This window comes from Eublepharis macularius, chromosome 5 (genome assembly GCF_028583425.1).
Source record: "Eublepharis macularius isolate TG4126 chromosome 5, MPM_Emac_v1.0, whole genome shotgun sequence".
NCBI classification, from domain to species: Eukaryota; Metazoa; Chordata; class Lepidosauria; order Squamata; family Eublepharidae; genus Eublepharis; species Eublepharis macularius.
In genome coordinates this window covers 60568939-60586436 of record NC_072794.1, presented here as the reverse complement: position 1 = coordinate 60586436, position 17498 = coordinate 60568939, and the positions used below count along the sequence as shown (strand labels likewise).

Here is a 17498-nt window from a genome sequence, read left to right as displayed (position 1 = left end):
TTGCTTCAGACTAAAAGGGCTGCCCATCTAGAATTAAGGCAACCTTTAGAGACTAAAGGAGTAATCTTAGAGAAGCAAAAAGCCTACAGATCACAACTCCCTTTATTGTTAGGAGAACACTCACATGTATTCTAAGATAGGATCAGCTGCAATGACACACACACACCCAAATTCCAACAATGAGGGCAATGTATTAGGTCTGGTCATTTTTTACTTAGTGATGAGTGAAAAGTCTCCTCCACCTGATAATTCTTGTAGGAAACACTTGAGGAGGGGAACATACCTTTTTCTGAGATTTGTCTTCTGACTTGTTCTGTTGGCATATGTGCACTGATAGTGCAGCAGAGTGCCTGGACATTGCTTCCTGGGAATCATGAAGAAAACGCATGTCTTCGTGATGCATGAATATTTTAGTTTCAACTTTAAAAAATGTCTCTGCAATAGTACAATTTTTCTTCTTGTATATATTTTTCACTCTTCTGCACAACTGTGCCCAATTCCAGCAAATCTGAAAATAATAATACCTCTTCTAGGGAAGCAGGTGAACTGACTTATGAATATACATCTACAAGGCAGTCAAAGCCAGAAAAGAACTTTAAGGAGGAATGATACTTATATCAAGGTACATTCAAGCATTAAACAATAGGCAAATTTGTATTCCACACTAAGTGAAGAAACTTTGGCAAAATCACCAGTTTGAGTTCACAGTCAGAACTGAATGTTTCCCCACCTGGATCTCCAGACATTTCATTCCCCATTCAGTACAAGAATGCACGTAATTATTTTTCATTAATTAAAATGCAATATACTTGGGATTGTCTAAGAATCCCTGAGTAACCAACTGAACATTCTTCATTTTCCCTTAGGACAATTCTAATTTATATATGGTTATGGAATATGTTCCTGGGGGTGAAATGTTCTCGCATCTAAGAAGGATTGGAAGGTTCAGGTAAGATGGAATAAGGAAATTAGAATGAGTGAAAAATTGTATTAATTGAAATGAGAAGAGGGAGGAGACTTGATAGCCGTGCTTAATTTTTGAAATATTGTCTAAAGGTTCATTGTAGAATATAAACTTGCAGGTTTTCTGGGATGGCTTTGAAAAGCACATTCTCTAATACTTTTAGCAGCTGTCTGTCTGTACATCAATCTTATTTTATAAACTCGATATGAGAAATTACTTCAGGAAATACTCGTTTGTAGGAAAAGCACAAATCTTAGTGCAATCCATTTCAAAATACATACTCTAACATACAAAACTGACCCATTGTACTCTTTTGAATGACTACTGATAAAAGCCTAATTTTTTCATTCTTTCCAGTGAACCACATGCACGATTTTATGCAGCTCAGATAGTGCTAACATTTGAGTACCTCCATTCACTAGACCTCATTTACAGAGATCTAAAACCTGAAAATCTTTTAATTGACCAACAAGGATATATCCAGGTACGATGCAAGCAAACATTTACGCATGAAGTTTCATTATTTTTAATATGGAAGTAGTGTGCTTTAAATGGTGCATTGTAAGGAAATTTATGGAAAAAAATAACTTTTAATTGTTTAATAGGCCATCTATCAAAAGGAGTTCAGAAGCTTAATTCACAGTGGTTTACAATTTCAGTTGATTTTAATCAAAAGTGAATTAACAAATCCATATGAACCACTGCTTAATGTTAAGTGTAGCATGCCTTTAGGGGTTATGTTTGATTAATTCTTAGCATGTATGTGGCTTTTAACAGAAGTTGGATTACCTGTTGTGATTGCTTTCTGGCTTGAAACTATACATAAAATTGGCAATGAACTCATTTTGAATTGACTGTAAGATATGGAGCTTCTTTTGAGGTTGAACACTAATGTGTGTGTGTTTTTTTAAATACTACTAGGTCACAGACTTTGGATTTGCAAAAAGAGTAAAAGGCAGAACTTGGACGTTATGCGGAACTCCAGAATATTTGGCACCTGAAATAATTCTCAGCAAGGTATTTCAAAACATTTCACAAGATTAAAGTTTTAGAGAAGAGATCTTGTTACCAGAACTGCTATTTTATAGGGGAAATTAGCACGCAGTTCAGCTTGAGCTAGTGCGGATCTTTAACCAATGTATACCAGAGTCAGTCGATCAGATTATTCAGACAAGAAAGAGGAGGCTAATATTCAAATAAATAATGTTTACTAACAGTGTTGCATATGCCTGACATAGCACTTACATACAGCAGACATACAAGAACTCAGAAATAAAGGTTGGCAAGTTACAGAGACATTTGCATTAGCAGGTTCCCACTTGAAATCGATGGCAGAGAAAGGCAGTACATTACCTGATCACAGCGAGAAGCAGAGATTCCAGCAGCAAGGCTGGGGATGGGGCATAGCGCCTGGCTGAGCCCAGCGCCAGGCACTGGGCATGGCACCAAAGCACCGAGCCCTTAGTGTCAGGCAGAGCGTGCTTAAATTATCAAAAATGTACCCTGGGTTGGGGGCCTTCCAGGTGGTTCTCAGGAGGTGAAATAAAAGCTTGATGGCTCTATAACTACCGCTAATGGGCCACTTTAGGGTCTGAATGTATGATTGTGACACCTTAGGAAGAGGGGACAAAGGAGGGGAGGGGAGTGCCGGGCAGGTTGATTGAATCTGTCAGGAAGCTGGAGTTGTCTTGATGGCATCTGCTCTGGAATGCGGTGGTTGTATTGTGATGTGTCCATTAGGTGTTCTGGGCAGCCAGCACGTAGCTTCCATCTCAGGGCAGCTTCCAGCGATATGCATATCAGGGTGAGGCTGGGCTCCGTGGACGTGACAGGAGCCTGGTCTCGAAATGGCAGCTTCAGAGCAAACTGTCCATGGTGGTTCTTTGCTGCTTGGGAACATGGCTTCTTCCTTGGCACGTCTCGTGGGCTGGCTAGCAGGCTGCATAGCAGCAAGGGCAAACCCAGTGACCGTCCTGCAAGGAACTCCTCATGGGAACTGACCAGGGGGTGCCTGGCCAGGCTCACGGAGGGTCCCTCCAGCTGGCACTGTGCTGCTAGTGGCATGGCTCTGGGCCCAGGTGGGGTAAGTGTCCAAGGAGGCAGGAAACAGGCATTGGTGAACACAGTCCATAACGGCAGGAGGCAGGCATAGGCAATGTTGCCCCTAACAGTCTTTGGCAGATCCTCAAACAGCAAAGCAGGAAACTGGCACAGTTCAGAGTGGGCTCCATAACAGGATGGGGGTGTCCCTGGCAACAATTTGTAATCCCAAATTTACTAACTTGGAAGCAAGGTCTTATGAAATAACTGAAACACAAGCAATGAGAATTGGGGATAGCACAGTTTTATTAATGGGATATAGCTGTATCATCAAGCGTCAGTTAACTTTGACAGCACTTTACATTCTTGATTGAAGTTGATTTGAATAAATCTCTAAATATCCCATGTCTCAAATCATCACTGATGAAGATAAGCTCTTAGTTTCATACGTAAAATATATTTAGCACTTACGTGCCTGCAAATTATTTCAGAAAGAATTTAATTAATGTAGCAGCAAATTTTAAGTTCAATTGAATGCAAGCTATTAAGCATTTTCAGTTTTTTTTAAATATTAATATTTAATTGTAGAAACAATATCTGGAAATATTTGGAAAGTATATTAAAACTTTGGGTGTTTCCATTTTTAGCTTAGCCAATAAAATTACCATATCCTACAAAAGAATTAAGCAGATAAAGTATCTACATCAAGTGGTGATGAACAGTGTGTTTTACTTCAATTGATATTATTCACTGCTTCTCATGTAGAAGTGGCCTGAAATGACATACACAGAGTTATCTAATCTTGTATGGTGACCCCAGCCTTTCGCATATCCTGCCACCCACCCTAAACTTCCCCTCACAGGTTTGGGGCTTTCCAGGGAGGTAAGGGCTGGTCACTTCATGCCACTTGTCTGGCCTCCAGTTTAGTAGACAGAGAGCCCTGACTCAAATCCTCACAGGGTTCATTCTCTCCTCTTCCAGAAGTTCAACCAGACAAGCAGCTTCTTCCCTGTATTTACCTCCCCTTGCCAAGCTACTGCCCAGGGCTATTGGGAAAGGGGAACTTAGTTTATTTTCCCTGTATATGCTGCCCCATTTACTTAAACTTGTCCCATTTAACATGGCCGTAGCATTTGATTTGTCTGTGTGTGATATTTTCCTTCACCCAATAACTTCAAGCTAGATATGGGCACGAAACGGGGAAAAATGAACCCTGAGTTTCATGGTTCGCCACATTCCATGAACCATGAACCACGAACTTTCACAAAATTGTCCCATTTCATGAAACGATTCGTTAGGTTTGTGATTTGTCAGATCCCGGGGCCCTACAACGGCCCCCTTCATACCCAGAGATGCCAAACTCACAGGGAGACTTCAGCAGGCTCTCCTCCAGTCACCCTCCAAGTTTGATGAAGATTGCAATATGTTGACTGGGAGACCGCCTCCCTTCTGTCCCCCCGGATGCGACAGACTCAGGGGTGGAGGGTGGTCTCTGTCAAGCTAGGCCCCAGAGCCCAGCAATGCCCTGAGACTGGGGTGTGGTGGAAGGAAAAAGGCACCCTCACTCAGGGGTCATTTCATAGAAAAAGAGCTGCAGGAACTCACTAGCATAATTCATTTGCATAACTCATTAGCTTATGCCACGCCCCTTGACATCACTGGAAGTGATTCCAGCAAAACACATATTTTTAAAAATAAATGTTGCAAGTGCACACTTGACATCTGGGGAGGGGGGAAACATACAGTAACGAGCAGGAGTGCTTTTCTAGACAGATTAGAGCTCACAAAGCCAGCAAAACACAGATACTGGGGAGGGGGGGAGATATACTCACCACCACTTGCAGGCTTGGAGGAATGCCCATGCAGGCCACAGCAGTGCCACCTGGCTACGGGGCCTGCTCCAGAGGCCGCCATGGGCCGTGTGCCACCTTGACCAGCCTACCGGCTGCAGCAGCGCTGGCTGGCCATGGGGCCTGCTCCAGAGGCTGCCGCGGGCCACCTCAACCAGCTTGCAGGCTGGGAGAACAGTCCATGCAGGCTTCAGTGGTGCCGGCTGGCCGCAGGACCTGCTCCAGAGACCACAACCAACCGCGCGCTACCACAACCAGCCTGCAAGCCAAGAGGATGGGCCACGCAGGCTGCAGTGGTGGCAGCTGGCCGCGGGGCCTGCTCTGGGTAATAATGGGGTGCTGCTGCTGCCACCGCTGCCGCCTGCTGGGGAGAGGAAAAAGAATCAAGTGGGCAGGGTCACCACCCACGTGATCTCTTTTCAGAGGTTCCACCAGAACAGCATTCCGGCACGCTCCCCCTCAAAATGAGCCCAAGAACCTTCCCAGCAAGGACAAGAGCAGAAAATAAGAAAGAGGCTTTTCAATCCCTTTTGAAGCAGCAGCAAATCCAGCAAAAAGCTCCCAAATCCACTCTCTCTCTCACTCCAAGTCCCAGGAACAGCTCCTCCCTCTTCCTCTGTCTACTGGAACTGAAAGCAGGAGGCACAGAGCTGTGCCTTATATAAGAAATGCTCACATAGAGCAGAACAGGAGCTCTCTGGTTGGCAGACAGGCCTGCCTAACAGGGTTTGGAGGGATGAGATTGGTGTTCCCATGGCTACAGAAGGTCCGTCTCCCCCTGCCCATTGCTCTCATAGAACAGAATGGGAGCTCAGGTTGGCAGGGAGAGCTGCCTATCAAGATTATGTGGCCTAAGATTGGGGTTTCCATGGCAACCAAAGGTCTACAGACATTCTGGGCCTATGTTGCCTAGGGAATCAGTGGGTCGGCGCCAGCCTGTCTGGTATCACGAAGCATTCACGAATCGAACAAATCAGCCCCAAAAGTTGTGGATTTCCTGAAAAATGTAGCCCCATGAAACACGTTTTTGTGATACATGAATTGGCCCGATTTGTCATGAAATTTGATTTGTATTTCGATGCGTGCCCATGTCTACTTCAAGCCAGCCAGGGTTAAGCAAAACAAAAAGAAAATTTATTTACAAGATGGAACATAGGACATTGTTTTTAAACTCATAAATATAATGGGGTTAAACAGGGAATGTTTCAGTGTAACAGAACAGGTTTGTAATCATCCAACAAATACCTCTGCTGCCTTCTCTCAGCAGCATCCAGAACCCTTCTCTCTGGCTCTCACCCCAACGGACTCCAACTGTCCGTTGCTCAGCATTCTCTCCCCTTTCATTGGTTGTTTTCTCAGGAGAGGTGAAGCTAAAGCCAGTCCTGTCCGTCACATCTTGTGAGACTAAAAAGTTTCTTTATTGCACCCTTGTATAGCCAGGTTTGTTGCTATTAACATTAAGATTTTATTAAAAACTACTACTAATGCTAATTGTAGAAATTCTTCTTTACCAGGGCTACAACAAAGCAGTGGACTGGTGGGCTTTAGGAGTGTTAATTTATGAAATGGCAGCTGGATATCCTCCATTCTTTGCAGATCAGCCAATCCAGATTTATGAAAAAATAGTTTCAGGAAAGGTAAGCAAGAACTGCTGCAATCTCAGAAAAATTGTGGGGGATGAATTCATTCATTTGTTTTAGCCATCTTTTTTCATGAGTGTGTGTGTGTGTGTGTGCCCTTCTCTCTCATTCTTCATGTCTTCACTAAGAAGAAGAAAAGAGGTCGAGGAAGTTGTTCATTATAAGTTCAATTTTGGGAAATGCCGTGACAAAGGAAGTATTTGCCAAAGGAAAACTGACCATACTGGAGAAATAGTGATAGAATTAACATTTTAGGGGTGACTGAGTGTATATGTTTTCTTGGCCAGAAAAGATAAGACTAATTTCTGATTGACTGACCTAGTTCCCCTGCTCTTTTATACAGAATGGTGTCTAGCAGTGTGCACTTTGGTTCTGAATACAGATTAAAATCAAATTTTGGTTGATTCAGTAAAATCTGGGTATTCTTAATCAAAACTCAGGTATCCCAAATTTTTACCAAATTTTCAAAAAGAATTAGTAAAATTCAACCATTGTTTTCTATGGGGAAATCACTCTGGGAGTGGTCTGGAGGGGTCATTTTCCAGCCAAATGTCACCAAATTTGGTGGGAACCTACTCCTAACTGCTCTCCAAAGTTTCATGAATATTGGACCCCGGGGGCCAATTTTATGGGGCCCCCAAAAAGATGTCCCTGCCCATTCTCCATTATTCCCTATGGGGGAAAATATCCAGGGGCTAGGAGTGGCATTTTTCAAATTTTCAGGGGATCTACTCCTGACTGTTCTCTAAAGAATTCCTTCCCTGAACCAAAGTGAAGGAAGAGGACCAGTACCACATCAGAGAATCACATCCATTCCACCCAAACCAACTGAAGCAAGAGATACTGTTGCAGTTTAGCCTAACAGAACCATTGTTTTATGAATCTGTTAAACACTGGCCTAGACTAATAAAATTGTTGTTTTTTATATCATTTACAAAAATATTTTCTATTTCACCAAAAGACATTGGCTTGGATTCTGTGAATGAGTTCTGTGAGCTCTAAATAGTCTCTGCCATGGAGTGCACTTCTGCTAAAACTTCTGGTTTTGTGAAGGCCTGTTGATATTGAGCAAATTGAACGTTTAGCAGTGGATAAAGTATGCTCCGTAGCAGACTATTTAGCATTTGTGGGCACTTGTTCATAGAATCCAAGCCTTAAGGTCATCAGTTTTTCAAAACACTATTACTGGGAAAAGCTAGCTTACCTTTTACGATCTCTTTAAACCACATTTCTAATAGTAAAATTTTTATGTTGCTGTTCTGATCATACTCTAACCTCCAAGAGTGTTAATTGCCTATATCTGAAACATATTAACTCAAACAACCGTCATGCCAAACCACAAGCCTTTTAGCTTCTGCCAATTTGTCAGGCCCTTGCTGAAAAAAATTAGGAATTAATCTACATCCTGCAGAGTTTACAAGCTATTTTATAAGATATATTTTCTCCCTTTGGCATTATTGGCAAGTGTATAGATGGTTCATGATAATGCATGACCTCAGGCTTAAAAGCTACAGTATTTGTTTCCTAAATGATAGGTGTACAGCAATTTGAAAATAATTCTAGAAATGAACTCCTAAGTTTGTTTCCTTGATTATGATGCCCGTTTGTGACATGTTTAGTAGCCCACAACTACAATATGGGAGACAAAGTCATTTCCCTGCTCAAATCTGGATACATTTTTTTCAGCAGCAGACCTGTATAGGAGGCCAAATAAGGCTTCTGATTTAACCCTTTTCCCCATAAAATGTGGCTAGGCAGATTTTTTTTATGCTGCAGGATCCAAGGAGCTACTTGAGGGTAGCATGTGGTCTTCTGCCTCTCCAACAGAAGTGTAACTACTTCAGTCTGAAAGACCCCTAAGACATGGTTTTTAAAGTCTTAGTATGCACTTTGGAAATTGCTGTTGAAGAAACGAGGCATCCATGAGCATGTGGAATTAGTTTAATAAATTCTCTGAATCTTTTGGCCTTTACTATTCTGACACTGATAATTCCTAGGATCTAAGCAGAACATATGAGCTATTCACCAAAACTAACCAGCTCCTAGTTTTGATTGGACCTTGTAAACTTCACAAGTTCTCTCTGTAGCTGCTGTGAAATAGTCATGCTTGCCTGGAGTGGAGTGAGAGATGGTACAAAAATCCCAAGTCCTAATGAATTGGATTCAACACATCTTTTATATGGTATTTTTAATGTGAATTGAAGCTCAAAGTGAAGTTTTGTCTGGGGGTTGTGTTAGCTTTTAGCAGCCCTGATAATCAGATGCTGTTTATGCTGTGGAAGATATTGCTAGCAGTGATAAAGCTTCAAGAATTAAGCAAGATTAATTAAAAGTACCATTTCTTAGGATAGTATCAGTCACAATTATGCCCATTGGTAGAACTTAAGAGCAATCATTGTTCCAGCAGCATTGTGTAAAGTATCTTTTGTTGGCCTGGATGTGCATAAGCAAGTTCATGTTGGATCAAAGAAAAATGAAATATGTAGCTCTTTAAGGTGTGGAATAAGTATATAGAATAACTGCTGTTGCCTTCTTACAGTTAACTACTGCAACTGTTATTTCACCTTCAGCTTCAGTGCTGTATCGCCCTTTGGGTGTTCTGTACTTTCTTTTCCCTTGCACAATGTGATCCTCCCTGTGGAGTGAGCTTCTGCAGTATTAGAAGCTGTGTGAGGAATGGACTCTGTAATGGAGGACCATGTTGTGCAAACAGAAGGAAAGTATAAGCCCCAGACCTAGTGGTGGAATTAGACGTTGAAGCATATTTATAGCTGCTGCTGAAAACAGCACTCCCAGTTCACCATCCTCCTCCTCTTCCATGATGAAATCTCATCATAATTCAAAATGTGTGACTTGACCACATTGTCAGTTTGCTTGCCCTACAGCTGCTCTCTTTGTGGGTGAGATTTCATAGTACAGTGACAGCACGCTATGCATTTCATGATGCTAGGTGTTATTGAGGGGCAGGAGAGAAGTATATATGGGCTGCTGTTTTGTGTTGCTTCATCCTAACCTCACTTCATCCTCAGTTGTAGGAATAGGCTATCTTTCACAATCTATATTACAGTTTTATTTCTAAAAGAGAAGACATCTGATCTCCCTTTTATTTTGAATGCTGCATGTGTTGCCGTAGTAAATATGTGCTATGTCTTGTAGGTACGATTCCCATCACACTTCAGTTCAGACCTTAAGGATCTACTAAGAAATTTACTCCAGGTAGACTTGACCAAACGGTATGGAAATCTCAAGAATGGTGTAAATGACATTAAAAACCACAAATGGTTTGCCACTACAGATTGGATTGCCATTTATCAGAGGAAGGTAAGATTATTTCTCTTTGGGATAAAATTACTGTCAAAAGAAAATGGAAGGCAAAGTTCTGTGTCCTTCTCCAATTAAGGTTAGCATATACAGCGCTTTTAAAATCTAAATGCAGGCTTTTCACCTTGATCTTGAGGTACTAAAATATTCAGCTAGGGAAACTCTCTTGAAACAAAAAGGGAGTCTTCTGGAACTTTAAAGGCTAACAGATTTACTCTGGCATAAGCATTCACGGCCTAGAGCCCACTTCATCAGGTGTATGTGATGAAGTGAGCTGTAGCTACAGTTGCCAACCTCCAGGTGAGGGCTAGAGATCTTCTGGAATTACAACCAATCTCCAGACTACTGAGATCAGTTCCCCTGGAGAAAATGGCTGCTTTGGAGGGTGAACTCACATCCCTACTAAGCTCCCTCTCATCCCCAAATTCTGACACACAAACACACACCCCAAGGTTCTACCCACAGATTGCCACGAATTTCCCAACCTGGAGTTGGCAACCCCAGCAGTATCCCACAAGTATGCTGCTGTAAATCTGGCATTTTTTTAGAATTCCCCAAAACTCCTTATGTTTGCTGCGAAACAGCAACAAGCAAACTTCTTCTCTAGAGTTTTCTTGAAATGTTGATGTTCTGACTGTTAGCTCTTCTTCCTTTTTCTTAAAAAATGAATACACCCTTTTCCTCTCCTCCATCTGCAGTCTAACCAAAAAAATCCTATACATTTTATCTGTCCATTCTCAGTAAATTAGCTTGATTTTTCCCTCAGCTCATTACTGCTCGGAACATGCAAACATGTTCTTCATTCTTGCACAAAGACAAACAATTGGAAAGAGATGGGTTTATGCATGATTTCTAAAACATTTCCAACTGTCACTAGACCATGTGGTTAAGCTGTGATTAAAAATGCCTGAAAATTATACCATCAGATAATTCTGCAGTCAAATTACATTTTTCCCACCTCCTTATAAATTTTAGTTAGCCATTTATCTTTGAAATGATGTATGCTGGACTGAACTTCTGTAGATTAAGCATATTTTTATGGTCATGTTATGGATTTATTTTATCAATTTTGTCTGTTTTACAGTACAATCCTAAGCAGAGTTACTCCAGTCTAAACCCATTGAAATCAATCGGTTTAGAATGGAGTAACTCTGCTTAGGATTTCATTGTTAGAGATACAAAGGCCTGTTTCTATGCAAAAACACTTAAAAGCTAAATCTCAAATCCAACAATAGTCTATAAAAAGAAACTAGTGGTTTAGCCACAAAACATGACAGTACAGTAGTGGTTATAATCAGTAATGTATTAATTATAGCAAGACAGGCTACGATTATCACTTCAGAGTATTCTTTTATTTTTAAAGAAGCTCTTTTAAGCAAATGTTCACTACCAAATGGGTAATCTTCTCCTCTGCATTTTGAAATATCCATTTAGTACATAATTTGTGTGGTGAAATTTTCTTTTGCCTTAAGCGGTTTTTTTCTGTTTCATCAAAATTTCAGTATTTATTCAAATAAATCACTAATGCTGTGGGGACTCTTAAAAATTCTTGAAACAGTAAGCCATTATTTTCTTCAAGTTCCATTGGGATAGATGTTAGTACATGTTGGGGTACCTATAAAAACTTCCAGGGTGGTATCCTATTTTTTCCTTCTCCATATGCCACCTTACCTGCTTCCTTCTATCCTTTCCACTCACTAGCCCCACCCCCACCCCCTGGTTTCAGGTTTCCTTCTTTCCATCTACCCTGGAAAACTATGGCTCAGCACCATGATGCTAGCTGCTGGGCCAAGCCCAATTGTGTGGTGTGAGGCACTAGGCTCAACTAAATGGTGATGAACCCTCAAGAACTTACAGAGAGATGGGCCGGCTCACCTGGCCATCTTGCCACAGCACCAGCCACCAGAAGGATGCGCTGGCTCACCTGGCCTTCCTGCCACATCGGCAGCCTCCAGAGAGATGGGCTGGCTTGCCTGGCCTTCCCACTGCTGCGCTGGCCTCCACTGAGACGGACTGGCTCACCTGGCCTTCCTACTGCTGCAACAGCCTCTGCAGGGATGGCCCAGCTCACCTGGCTCCAGCCTTCAGAGAGACAGGCTGGTTGCCTGGCCGTCCCACCATTGCAGCATCCTCTGGAGTGATGGGCCATCTCACCTGGCCATCCTGCCACGGCGGAACCCTCTGGAGGCCGTATTGGCCACAACACACTTTTTATTCTGGTGCATCTGTGCAGGTGCACCAGGATAAAATGTGCATCGCCGGCAACATGGTTTGCCTTATATGTTTAAGGATTTTTCTGCAAACCTGGAGCTTTTTTCAGGTTTGTAGAAAGAACTTTGTCTGTTCATGGCTTCACTCTCTGTATTGAAGTATCTTCAGATTTGTCCATGCCGAGAATCAGATATGACAAGTGGGGGACCCACAAGGATTTGCAGGGGGCATATCATGTTCCCTTCCTGCACCATGTCTGCTTTCCCTTTTCTGCTCCCACAGTCTCTCCCCTTTCCCTGCTTCATTTTGTCCTTTCTACCTGCTTTATCTGGGCCTGGTCCCAATGAGTCCTCCCTCATAGGCCAAAACAACCCTGAAAAGGGCCCTGCCCCCTCCTCCTCCCTTTTCCTGACAGAAACCAAACTTGGAATAGTGACTTTTTATTTGGTTGCCTAGCAACAACCACTGAAAGCATCTGGTTAATGCTACAAGAGGTCCTTTAATCATTTTTTTACTCTCCAATGTATTTTTTTTAGATTTTAGATTTTTCTGCAAACCTGGGGCATTTTTCAGGTGTGTAGGAAGATCTGTGTTGTCTGTTCATGGCTCCAGTCTCCAGATTTAAGTATCCTCAGTTCAGGGCCGTTTTGCTATTAGTATATAAGATGGGACAGTGGGAGACTGTTTTTGACACCCTACCAGTCCACACATCTTTTGGGTTTCTCCACTTACTTGTTTTTGCAAACTGGAAGGAGCTTTAAGCAAATATGAGTAGAAACACTTAAACATACTTATCTTTTTTCTATAATATACCAGAGAAGTATTTGTAAAATTGACTTTTCTGAAACTGTAGTATCACATTTTGCGTAGTTTTGAATTTGTTTTTCCAAGAGTTGAGTAAGACAGCTCACCAGTATGATTTTGAAAGGTTTTCTGTGCTTACAGATCTTAAATGTTTTTCTGCATCCACAAAGGGGATGTGATATTCCAAAAAAAATGACCACCATTTTCCTCCCAATCCTATCAATTCTATAATGAATGTATTTTCTTTGATCTAGTCGTCTCATACTTAGCAAGTTTTCTCAGGGTAGCTTTGTTGCAAGTTTGTTTTCTCACTAATTATTTTAGATTGGCATCTACAAGTGTCCATATTTTTTTTCACATGTAGGTAGAAGCTCCATTCATACCAAAGTGTAGAGGCCCTGGAGATACAAGCAACTTCGATGACTATGAGGAAGAGGATATTCGTGTGTCTCTAACGGAGAAGTGTGCAAAGGAATTTGCTGACTTTTAGTACTTGCTGGCGAATAATAGGACATCAGGGCTCATATTGGGATCTTTGCACTCTGTTAACTCATGAGGTGGAGCTGAGACCATCATATGTCAAAACAATTACCTAGTTACTTCATTCCACAAAGCTGACTGAGGTCTTTATTACCATCTTCCATGTGTGCAGTTTGCACCAACCCTTATAACTAGGCACAATTAAGCAAGCACATTTTGTGCTATAACACAGATTATAGACCACTTTTCCTACTTAACCTTTTGGTTTCTGTAATTTCCTTTTGGTTTCTGTGTACTGTTCATTTTTCTCTCTCCTGTCCCCTTTTAAAATGAAGTAGCTTTTTACCCAAGAATGCTCCATTTTATTTTGAACAATGCATTTGTGCGAATGATACTGAAGGTATTCTGGATAGTGTGACTTAGACCGAAGTGAAAGATAAGTGTTGCTTCTAGTCTGTGCCAGCCAATCCTTCTGTGTCTGTCTCATGTCTGAGGCTACGGTTCATAGATTTGTATTTTTTTAGTAGCTTGGACTAAATCTAGCCAATCGTTAGCATTTTTGAAGGTAGCATTTATTGCCATATGAGTGTATGCTAATTGACTTAAACACATCTTCCTGGAGACTGACCAAACTTAGTTAGTATCAAAATTGGACGGCTTGTGTAAGGTACAGTAGCTAGACCCCGTGCCTTGGTTTTCTACATACAGGCAGTTCTTCTCCCTGCCTCTTACTACTTTTTTCTTCCCTGGTATGTAGATATGCCATAAGCATACTGTGCCATGGGAAGCGCAATCTTAATTAAGCAGGAACAATCCCATCCAGCCTGGGCTTTGGACCATATTTAACCATGCTTAATTTACCTTCATTTCGATAAGTAGCTACCTAAATGGCTTTTTATCACCCTAAAACCTGAAACTCAAGGTTTGGTCAGTATTTTCAAACTAGGACTGATTTTTTTTAAGTAATTTCAACGTTGGGGCTCATGAAGTATTTCACATTTCAACCCTTTTTTATTGAAGGGGGAAACATCTTTTTTTTAAACCTCTTTAGCTATGAAGATAAATGGTTTAGCAAATTGAAAATTTAGTATTAAAATATCAATGTGTTGCTAGATAAACCTGGTATTTCTGTTAACTATGAAGAATAAAAGAAGTAAATGCCAAGTTTTTATTCTGGTATACTATATTAGTAAATTGAGGTTGGAGTGCTGCTGCAATCATGGTTCCTAATAGCAGCGCTTCATTTGCATGGAAGAGAGAGACAAAGTTTAAAACTGCCACCATCAGTGATATGGTGTGTCTGTTTCTTTCAGTGAAATGGAATGTATGGTTGTGCAGAGACTCGTTTGGGTTGAGCTTAAGCTTTGTTACAATCTCACCAACTGACTTAAAGGGTATTGCTGCCATGTGCTAGCTTCCAGCACTTTTACACACACTTATTTCAGTGTTTGTTAACAATCAATGGCTCAGCACACAATCTTGTGCTTTAAAAAAAATCAGTACAACTTTTTAGTTGAGCATGAGCACTCAGTTTCTGGTATCATGGTGGCCTGTCTTCTGGTGGCACATGAATATAGCTTAAAATAAACTAGGCTCATGATTTATGATCAATTTACATGTATTCAAGGATGACGTGTTTTTATTAAAACGGATCTAGATTGATATGCAGTCATGGATGTTCTCTAGAATGCTGATGCAGATGAGACTATTGGCATTGCTTCCTTTTAATCTCTGACACTCCTTTAAGAGAACCTGTGTAGACATTTTACAGCCTGAAATGAGATGTACCATACCACATTCTGTATGTCTTTTTAAGTTGTCAAGCAGTTTTGCACAACACCCTCCTTAGAAATCTGTTTGCCATCTTTGCCCACCCAGGTCTACGTATGTGTGAAACAAGCATACGATACTTTGCAGTAGCAAATTTTATGTAATAAATATATTGTCACATTAATAAAATTAAAGAAATTATTTGTATGAAAAATGTTAAATCTTTTGTATTTCATTTAGACTGAGGACATGCTGTTGTATGCTAGCTGTATACGATAAATTCTACAGTAGCTTTGTTGTTTATGGACTTGAAAAGATTTTAATAAATGCTGGAGATCATTGTTTTGATTCTATTATGAATTTCAGCCATTACTTTGATCTAATAACATACAAGATACTTTGTCTTGTGTGTGCGCGTGTGTATTAAAGAAAAAGGGTTGTGAGACCTCGTTTTGGATGTCCATTAAGAAATGCAAGAGACGAATTCAAGCATGTCTGAGATTTCAACTCTGGATGGACATTTTTGAAATACCCTCTTAATTCCTTATAATGCTGTATTTAACTATTAAAAAGTATTTAAAGGAAAGGTGAAAATCAAGATAATTTAAAAAGAAGTATTAGACTGGAAATAAAAGCAGTTTTGGTAAAAGACAAGGAGGTGTCATTCACATCGCATTGGAGTACAATTTTGGCAACATGTTAAATGGCCCTACTATAAATACATAAAAGCCACAAGAATATCATGATGCCTGTATTTAATTTCAGAAATCCTTTCCACCATATGAAATACTGTATATTGACAGTAGAGACTTTTTGATTTTACACAATTGAGGAATTAAGTGTTGGACAGTGTGGTATCTTTTAACTGTACTCTAGTTGTATGTAACTCTCATTTTCAACATAAAGAATTGTATCTCATTAAGTAAATTGCTTCTTTTATTTTCTTGTCAGCTTCATTAAAACCCTTGTTTTTAAATCCTAAGTATTTTATGATTTCTTTACAAATAATTAGTTTGCTTACAATAGTGTGCAATACAGTAAAAATTTCTACAAAAATGCAAATTAAATAATATATAAAACTGCATAAAAGTTGTGCTGTTTCTTTATAAACCAGGATAACTCATGCATTATGCCTTGCACAGGAGTGAACGCTGTAAGTGGGATTCAGGAATTCCTTCTGCAAGTGAAAAGGCAGCTGCATTCACGAGGAGTCTAACAGTGCAATCCTAAGCAAAGTTACTCCAGTCTAAGCTCATTGATTTCAATGGACTTAGACTGGAGTAACTCTTCTTAGGATTGCACTGTAAGTGTGTATTTGTGTGTTGTGTTTTGCCAATTCCTTCCATCACTTCACATTTCCATATTCTTCCTAAGACTCTTTGTGTGCCAGAGGAGTATTTCAAAAAGTTCAAGAAAGCAACAGGGAGGAAAAAGATCTGTCCTCAAGTAGAGTTCCACTAACAGACTTTTGTGGTCTAACTCTCCATGTAATGTGCTGTTGTTGGAAGGTTTTGAAGAGTTAGCTTCACATAATGCATAATAGTTTGGTTTAGGCCTGATTCCCAGTTAAACTAGCAGTGTGAAAGTTACTTTATAGTAAAAGTGGGTTTGGATTCCATGTGGGAAATTTCATTTGAAGTACATTTCCCATTCATTTTAGTTAGGGCAGCCTCCACACTTAAACTCATTTCACTCATTCCATTACTTTTTTTTTTTAACTGCCTAGAAAACTGATGAAGGGTTGAGGTATTGCACATAAAATGGTTTTGTTTTGTAAATGGCAAGTTCACAGCCCAGAAACTGGGAGTTGGTGTGCAAGATACTTCCATGGAGAGGGCATTGTCTTTCATTGTGATGTTGCTGGAGAAGCAGGTTAATGCAGTTGCAAAAAAACTCTTCTGTCTTTATTTAGCCTAGAAGATAGTGCCCTATCTGGACTTGGCCAATATGACCATGTGAATCTATACCACTGTGACCACAAAACTTGACTATTATAATGCACTGTACCCTTGAAGTCAGCTCAGAAACTCCAGTAGGTAAATAATTTCACTGCTCAGTTCCTATCAGGAGCTAGGTGGAGGATACCTATTACACCCATTCTGCCATCACTTTATTGGCTATGTAACAGTTAGTGGGTTCAGTTCAAGATATGAGTTATCACATACAAAGCCCTTTATGGCCTTGTACCCTCAAATCTACAGGATTGCTCCCCCTGCTACGCTCTGTCATGACAGCTACCTTCATCTGAGCAGGGCCTTCTGCAGGTGCTACTGTGCAAACAGGCAAGATCAACAATTGCCTGTAGCTGTAATTTTTCTGTTGCAGTCCCCAGTGTATGAAATGGCCTGCCTCATGATGTCAGGAAGATTCCCACTCCTGGCATTCCTCAAACTATGCAAAACTGAATTGTTTGGGAGG

General features: G+C 40.7%; 1 protein-coding gene across 2 annotated transcripts in view; it reads left to right on the top strand.

Moving 5' to 3' along the window:
* The window catches only part of PRKACB (protein kinase cAMP-activated catalytic subunit beta), a 100583-nt gene extending 84441 nt beyond the window's left edge, over nucleotides 1–16142 (top strand). For both annotated transcript variants that reach the window (XM_054979648.1, XM_054979647.1), the window contains exons 5-10: nucleotides 867–949; nucleotides 1322–1448; nucleotides 1886–1981; nucleotides 6369–6491; nucleotides 9651–9815; nucleotides 13195–16142. In XM_054979648.1, the coding sequence (XP_054835623.1) occupies nucleotides 867–949; nucleotides 1322–1448; nucleotides 1886–1981; nucleotides 6369–6491; nucleotides 9651–9815; nucleotides 13195–13320 (720 nt within the window). In that variant the 3' untranslated portion in view covers nucleotides 13321–16142. The remainder of the gene's footprint in view (nucleotides 1–866; nucleotides 950–1321; nucleotides 1449–1885; nucleotides 1982–6368; nucleotides 6492–9650; nucleotides 9816–13194) is intronic.
* Nucleotides 16143–17498: the final 1356 nt, after the last annotated feature.